This window comes from Trematomus bernacchii, unplaced genomic scaffold, assembly GCF_902827165.1.
Source record: "Trematomus bernacchii unplaced genomic scaffold, fTreBer1.1, whole genome shotgun sequence".
Lineage (NCBI taxonomy): Eukaryota > Metazoa > Chordata > Actinopteri > Perciformes > Nototheniidae > Trematomus > Trematomus bernacchii.
The window spans coordinates 30,195-39,063 of NW_022988081.1; the positions used below are offsets into that span (position 1 = coordinate 30,195).

Sequence of the window (8,869 nt, forward strand, 5' to 3'; positions counted from 1 at the left end):
CAGCACGACTCAGCACAACACGACACGACTCAGCACAACACGACACGACTCAGCACAACACGACTCAGCAAAACACGACTCAGCAAAACACGACACGACTCAGCAAAACACGACTCAGCAAACAGAACACGACTCAGCACAGCACGACTCAGCAAAACACGACTCAGCAAACGGAACACGACTCAGCACAACACGACTCAGCAAACAGAACACGACTCAGCACAACACGACTCAGCACAGCACGACTCAGCAAAACACGACTCAGCAAAACACGACACGACTCAGCAAGCAAAACACGACTCGGCAAACAGAACACGACTCAGCACAACACGACTCAGCAGAACACGACTCAGCATCTACACCTGACTCAGCACAACATGACTCAGCATCTAAACCTGACTCAGCACAACATGACTCAGCATCTAAACCTGACTCAGCACAACACGAGTCAGCATTAAAACATGACTCGGCAAACAGAACACGACTCAGCACTCGCGACCACTTTTTAAAAAAGTTTTCATGGCTTGTATGCAGTGGTGTTTTTATATGTACAAAAGTGGTGGGGCACAAAAAACGTAGATGTCTATATATAAGCTTCTGCAGTGACGTGCAGTGAGGTTCATGGCTGCTGAGGCTCTGACTCTTCAGGTTTACAAATATTATATTTTGACCTAAACCAAAATATAATATTATTTTCAAAAGCTTTTTTTGTCTGATGCTTCGATTAATTTTAAACAGACAGTTCAACAAAAGGATACCCAAAAAATGTAATTTTATCATTTAAATATTGAATTGTTCTCTCTTAGTAAGATCCCATTTGCAATCAAATTGTGGTCTTACCTTGACTTGAAGATGAAGTCCATTTGCCTATCCTCCTGGACAAACATTTCTATATCTTTTTTGTAAAAGTCCTCCTTATCTTCTTGTAGTTTCAAAAGTCTATCATAAATCTAATCCATAGATTTATGATAAAAAAATGATAAAAGTAGGGTAGACATGTGGATGTTATCCGGCTAATCAAAACGTGCATTTATCTAACAGGTACGTTTCCCACAGATCTTATTTCCAGCTATTTTCTAAAATCCTCTGGAGAAACCTCATTGCTTTTTTGTCGAGGGAAGCCAAGCGCAGCTTACTTCCTGGTTTTAGGACGCGTCACTGCAGCTCTCTCGTCTCCTCTTCACACACCACACTTTTCGCGGCACACGTACTTACAGCCAATCAGCTCTGAATGATGTGAGATGACGTATGGTGGGGATGGTAGCTCCGTGCCCCTATGGTCATTATTTTTTTGCCACACACATTAAATAGGAAAATACTCTGAGCATGCGCAGTGTAGTTTTTACAGTCACCGTTCACTTCACAGCGAGAGGGAGGGGCATGATCAGGTTTTGTCCCACATGGCTCCAAACAGCTCAATAGGCACACACTGTGACTGTAGACACACTAATTAGAAGAACACAGACTAAAACAGCAATGTGCAGACGAATCAGATGATTAAACATGATCTTAAAATATATTTAATATTTATATATATTCTTTTGCATTTTTTTTGTAATAATCATTTTTAATACTTTCTGCTGACACTAGGTGGGGCTGTGTAGTCGCCACTGCTTTTATGTAGCATGTAGCTTCAGGTAACTGTATGTGACCATTCTGTGTGTCCAGGTGCGTGAAGCGCTGCAGGACGTGCCTGGACAGGTGGAGGAGTTCGTGTCTCTCCTGAACGACTTCGAGCAGGTGGGCGAAGGACAGGAAGTTATGCTGTTGTTCAGGAAGCTGCGCTGCATCCTGGGAGATCGGACAGACCTCCTCCGAGACTTCGCTGCATTCCTGCATCCTGAGCAGGCGCTGCAGTGTGGACTGGTAAGCACAGGTGTATTATCTCAGGTGTATTACTTCAGGTGTATTATCTCAGGTGTATTACTTCAGGTGTATTACCTCAGGTGTATTACCTCAGGTGTATTACCTCAGGTGTATTACCTCAGGTGTATTACCTCAGGTGTATTATCTCAGGTGTATTACCTCAGGTGTATTACTTCAGGTGTATTACCTCAGGTGTATTATCTCAGGTGTATTACCTCAGGTGTATTACCTCAGGTGTATTACCTCAGGTGTATTACCTCAGGTGTATTACCTCAGGTGTATTACCTCAGTGTATTATCTCAGGTGCACCTAGAAATAACACAGTCACACCTGAGAGATCACACCTGGATATTATCTCAAGTATGTTATTTTGTAGGTAATATCTTTCTCATATATTTTGTGAATTCTTTGCTTACATTTAGAACTTTCTGCGACGTTCAATTTCAAGATTTTGTTGGACTTTTTTTGCATATTTAAAAAAGTATTCTAAGGAATGTTTAATTCCCACGTTTTTAACATATTTCTGGACCTTCGTCACACTTTTTGTTTGATCATCATAACTTTGGTTAATAAATCATGGACAAGGTGTTGGTAACGTGTAACTAATGATTGATGTGACTGTCCTCCTGCAGTTTGAGGAGCAGCAGGCGTTTGAGCGCAGCCGGCGTTTCCTGCGACAGTTAGAGATCAGTTTTGGAGATAATCCATCACATTATCAGAAGATCATCAAAGCTCTGCAGACCGGCCCAGACCTGAGTCCCAGCAGCATCCACGAGGTACACCACCCAACACCACCTCTACACCACCTCTACACCACCTCTACACCACCTCTACACCACCTCTACACCACCTCTACACCACTACACCACCCAACACTAGCCCTACACCACCTATACACCACCCAACACCACCTCTACACCACCCAACCTCTACACCACCTCTACACCTCTACACCACTACACCACCCAACACTAGCCCTACACCACCTATACACCACCCAACACCACCTCTACACCACTACACCACTACACCACCTATACACCACTACACCACCTCTACACCACTACACCACCCAACACCAGCTCTACACCACCTCTACACCACTACACCACCCAACACTAGCCCTACACCACCTATACACCACCCAACACTAGCTCTACACCACTACACCACCTCTACACCACCTATACACCACTACACCACCTCTACACCACTACACCACCCAACACCAGCTCTACACCACCTCTACACCACTACACCACCCAACACTAGCCCTACACCACCTATACACCACCCAACACCACCTATACACCACCCAACACTAGCCCTACACCACCCAACCTCTACACCACCTCTACACCACCTCTACACCACCCAACACTACACCACCTCTACACCACTACACCACCCAACCTCAACACCACCTCTACACCACCTCTACACCACTACACCACCCAACCTCAACACCACCTCTACACCACCTCTACACCACTACACCACCTCTACACCACTACACCACCCAACACTAGCTCTACACCACCCAACACTAGCTCTACACCACCCAACACTAGCTCTACACCACCTCTACACCACCCAACACCAGCCAACACTAGCTCTACACCACTACACCACCTCTACACCACCCAACACCAGCCAACTCTACACCACCCAACACCAGCCAACTCTACACCACTACACCACCCAACACTAGCTCTACACCACCCAACACTAGCTCTACACCACCCAACACTAGCTCTACACCACCCAACACTAGCTCTACACCACCTCTACACCACCCAACACTAGCTCTACACCACCCAACACTAGCTCTACACCACCCAACACTAGCTCTACACCACTACACCACCCAACACTAGCTCTACACCACCACTACACCACCCAACACTAGCTCTACACCACCTCTACACCACCCAACACTAGCTCTACACCACCTCTACACCACCCAACACTAGCTCTACACCACTACACAACCCAACACTAGCTCTACACCACCACTACACCACCCAACACTAGCTCTACACCACCTCTACACCACCCAACACTAGCTCTACACCACCACTACACCACCCAACACTAGCTCTACACCACCACTACACCACCCAACACTAGCTCTACACCACTACACCACCCAACACTAGCTCTACACCACCTCTACACCACCCAACACTAGCTCTACACCACCCAACACTAGCTCTACACCTCTACACTAGCTCTACACCACCCAACACTAGCTCTACACCACCTCTACACCACCCAACACTAGCTCTACACCACCACTACACCACCCAACACTAGCTCTCCACCACCCAACACTAGCTCTACACCACCACTACACCACCCAACACTAGCTCTCCACCACCCAACACTAGCTCTACACCACCTCTACACCACCCAACACTAGCTCTACACCACCTCTACACCACCCAACACTAGCTCTACACCACCACTACACCACCCAACACTAGCTCTACACCACCCAACACTAGCTCTACACCACCACTACACCACCCAACACTAGCTCTACACCACCCAACACTAGCTCTACACCACCTCTACACCACCCAACACTAGCTCTACACCACCTCTACACCACCCAACACCAGCTCTACACCACCCAACACTAGCTCTACACCACCCAACACCAGCTCTACACCACCCAACACTAGCTCTACACCACCCAACACTAGCTCTACACCACCCAACACTAGCTCTACACCACCCAACACCAGCTCTACACCACCCAACACTCAAAAGCTCATCATCTCTATTTGTTTTCCAGCTGAAGGCTCAGATGGCCGCGCTGCTGAAAGGCCACACCCATCTCCAAGCTGAATTCTGGGTATTTTTCGACGAGCTCCGCCCCCCTCCAGCACGCCCGGGACAGTTTGAGGAAGCTCATTGGCCGGAGGAAGGAGGGGGCGGGCCAGACTGTGGAGAGGGCGTCGGCATCTTGTTAGGAGGCGGAGCCAGCAGCGGCTTCGAGGAAGTGACGCTCCCGGAGCTGGAAGAAGAAGAGGAGGGGCTTAAGATCCAGCCAATGACGAGCCGGCGCCAGAGGAGGAAGATGGACGCCCACAGGAACTACAAGGTGTGAAAACATTGAGGCTAGCTTCAGTGATGAGGCCCCTCTGGACATAAACCCACTAACTTCACTCATCCCAATAATGTCTCTACTAAGTAATAATTAAATCAGTTAATATCATTTAATACACGCAAGTTAATACGCTCTGCTCATAGCAACCAGAGTCTAGTCACTAACCAAAGTTAAAATAACTCTGATGTTCCAGGACTGTGATTGGTCGGATAACCGCAGACACCACAGGAAAGGATGCTTGCATTGCCACGGCAACAAGGCACCAGGGGGCGTGTCCCGAGCGATGAAGAGGCTGGACCCTCTGTACGCACAGATAAGCCCCGCCCACCTCCATCCAGGTGATAAGGACCTGAAGGGGGACGACAGCCCGCCACCAGGTAACTGGGTTCAACTGGACCTGTGCTGGGGGGACATGTTGGGAACTGGACCTGTGCTGGGGGGACATGTTGGGAACTGGACCTGTGCTGGGGGGACATGTTGGGAACTGGACCTGTGCTGGGGGGACATGTTGGCAACTGGACCTGAGCTGGGGGGACATGTTGGGAACTGGACCTGTGCTGGGGGGACATGTTGGGAACTGGACCTGTGCTGGGGGGACATGTTGGGAACTGGACCTGTGCTCGGGGGACATGTTGGGAACTGGACCTGTGCTCGGGGGACATGTTGGGAACTGGACCTGTGCTGGGGAGACATGTTGGGAACTGGACCTGTGCTGGGGGGACATGTTGGGAACTGGACCTGTGCTGGGGGAACATGTTGGGAACTGGACCTGTGCTGGGGGGACATGTTGGGAACTGAACCTGTGCTAGGGGGACATGTTGGGAACTGGACCTGTGCTGGGGGGACATGTTGGGAACTGGACCTGTGCTGGGGGGACATGTTGGGAACTGGACCTGTGCTGGGGGGACATGTTGGGAACTGGACCTGTGCTGGGGGGACATGTTGGGAACTGGACCTGTGCTGGGGGGACATGTTGGGAACTGGACCTGTGCTGGGGGGACATGTTGGCAACTGGACCTGTGCTGGGGGGACATGTTGGCAACTGGACCTGAGCTGGGGGGACATGTTGGGAACTGGACCTGTGCTGGGGGGACATGTTGGGAACTGGACCTGTGCTGGGGGGACATGTTGGGAACTGGACCTGTGCTGGGGGGACATGTTGGGAACTGGACCTGTGCTGGGGGGACATGTTGGCAACTGGACCTGTGCTGGGGGGGACATGTTGGCAACTGGACCTGAGCTGGGGGGACATGTTGGGAACTGGACCTGTGCTGGGGGGACATGTTGGGAACTGGACCTGTGCTGGGGGGACATGTTCGGAACTGGACCTGTGTTGAGGGGACATGTTGGGAACTGGACCTGTGCTGGGGGGACATGTTGGGAACTGGACCTGTGCTGGGGGGACATGTTGGGAACTGGACCTGTGCTGGGGGGACATGTTGGGAACTGGACCTGAGCTGGGGGGACATGTTGGGAACTGGACCTGTGCTGGGGGGACATGTTGGGAACTGGACCTGTGCTGGGGGGACATGTTGGGAACTGGACCCTGAGGGTTCTGGGTCAGTAGAGGACGTACCCCCAATGTCTCATAACTGTCCTGTCTCGTCCTCAGGTCACAGCAGTGCATCATGGGAAGGCTCATTCCCTCTGATTGATGAGAAGGAGGAAGAGGAGGACGAGGAAGAGGAGGAGCTGGAGGATGAGGAAGAAGAAGAAGAAGAAGAGGAGGAGAGGAAGACCAGTGAGGAGTCCAGTCCAACGGTGAAGAGGAGCAGGATGGAGGAGGTGGGGGGGTGCTCACCTGTTATCTCCCCCTCTTTGTCCCCCTCGCTCACCTCCTCTGACCAGCCATTATCCCCCTCCTCTAACCAGCCATTATCCCCCTCCCTCACCTCCTCTAACCAGCCATTATCCCCCTCCTCTAACCAGCCATTATCCCCCCCTCCTCCTCTACCAGCCTTATCCCCCTCCCTCTAACCAGCCATTATCCCCCTCCCTCACCTCCTCTGACCAGCCATTATCCCCCTCCTCTAACCAGCCATTATCCCCCTCCCTCACCTCCTCTAACCAGCCATTATCCCCCTCCTCTAACCAGCCATTATCCCCCTCCCTCACCTCCTCTAACCAGCCATTATCCCCCTCCTCTAACCAGCCATTATCCCCCTCCCTCCCCTCCTCTAACCAGCCATTATCCCCCTCCCTCACCTCCTCTGACCAGCCATTATCCCCCTCCCTCACCTCCTCTAACCAGCCATTATCCCCCTCCCTCACCTCCTCTAACCAGCCATTATCCCCCTCCTCTAACCAGCCATTATCCCCCTCCTCTAACCAGCCATTATCCCCCTCCTCTAACCAGCCATTATCCCCCTCCGTCACCTCCTCTAACCAGCCATTATCCCCCTCCTCTAACCAGCCATTATCCCCCTCCCTTACCTCCTCTAACCAGCCATTATCCCCCTCCCTCCCCTCCTCTAACCAGCCATTATCCCCCTCCTCTAACCAGTCATTATCCCCCTCCCTCACCTCCTCTAACCAGCCATTATCCCCCTCCCTCACCTCCTCTAACCAGCCATTATCCCCCTCCCTCACCTCCTCTGACCAGCCATTATCCCCCTCCCTCACCTCCTCTAACCAGCCATTATCCCCCTCCCTCACCTCCTCTGACCAGCCATTATCCCCCTCCTCTAACCAGCCATTATCCCCCTCCTCTAACCAGCCATTATCCCCCTCCTCTAACCAGCCATTATCCCCCTCCCTCACCTCCTCTAACCAGCCTGCCAAGAACATTTCTCTGACAGCGAGCGGAGAGAAGGTCATCCTGTGGACCAGGTAATAATAACAACAACAACAACTACAATAACAACAACAATAACAACAATATAATAAAAGCGTTGTCGATGGCTGTTGTTTTTCAGAGAGGCAGACCGGGTCATTTTGACGACGTGTCAGCAGGAAGGAGCCAATCAGAGCACTTTTCAGGCCGTCTCTTCTCTGCTTGGCAACAAGTCTCCGAGCGAGGTGATTGGCTGTTCTGTTTTCTGTCTGCGCTGTGATTGGTCGACAGTGTGAGTAACTCTTCTCGTGTCTCTAGGTGTCGCGGCGGTTTCGGGATTTGATGCGTTTGTTTCGGACGGCCCGGCAGACCGAGGACGAGGCTCCACCCCCTGAGCCGGCAGCAGCCAATGAGGAAGCAGACAGGGATGACAGCCAATCAGAAGAGCCGAAGCTTGTTTGACATTTGCAGGACTTTTATTGGGAAGGGATTCAAAGATGTGTTTAGTGTAAATATGAAAATATCAGATTATTTAATGTTTTTGTAAAATTTCTTTTAAAAATAAAACATGGTTTTTTTCATCAAAGTGTGGATTTATTATTATTATTCATTTTTTTTACATGTTATTGTTATTGTTATCGTGGGAAATGTCTCCTCCTGTTTAGAGAAGAGTTGGTCTGTTTGAGCCACGATGAACGAGGTTCAGGCGTTTGGTTTGAAAGCTCTCCTATCAAACTAAATGCACTCTCTGATGTCTTTTCTACATCACTATGTGTCCGGTGTGTCAGGAGCAGTGTTGGGCAAGTTACTTCCAAAATGTAATATATTACTTATTACTGTCTTTTTAAAGTAATTAGTTACATTACAATATTACTTTATCTGAAATGTAATGAGTTACACTCCGGGGCGGACTGGGGGGAAAAAGTGGCCCGGGGATTAATTGACAGACAGGCCCACTTAATGCGCGGCATGTATCGGCCGGCCGGCGACGAAAGTATGTTACTTAACAAAAGACCCTATGCATTTAATGTTATTTTGGACCATTATTCATCTAGTAATCACATTACCTGAGCCCTTGAGTTGCCTAGAGCAAAAATAGTTACTGCATATATTTA

The 8,869-nt window shown here is 50.1% G+C and overlaps 1 protein-coding gene across 1 annotated transcript in view; it reads left to right on the top strand.

The window, feature by feature from the left end:
- The window catches only part of LOC117474866 (GON-4-like protein), a gene marked incomplete at its 5' end in the record, with an annotated part of 37,183 nt that extends 28,843 nt beyond the window's left edge, over positions 1-8,340 (top strand). Inside the window, 8 exon segments of the mRNA XM_034120875.1 lie at positions 1,669-1,866; positions 2,499-2,642; positions 4,667-4,975; positions 5,175-5,358; positions 6,594-6,916; positions 6,963-7,810; positions 7,897-7,999; positions 8,073-8,340. Of these exon segments, the coding sequence (XP_033976766.1) occupies positions 1,669-1,866; positions 2,499-2,642; positions 4,667-4,975; positions 5,175-5,358; positions 6,594-6,916; positions 6,963-7,810; positions 7,897-7,999; positions 8,073-8,216 (2,253 nt within the window).
- Positions 8,341-8,869: the final 529 nt, after the last annotated feature.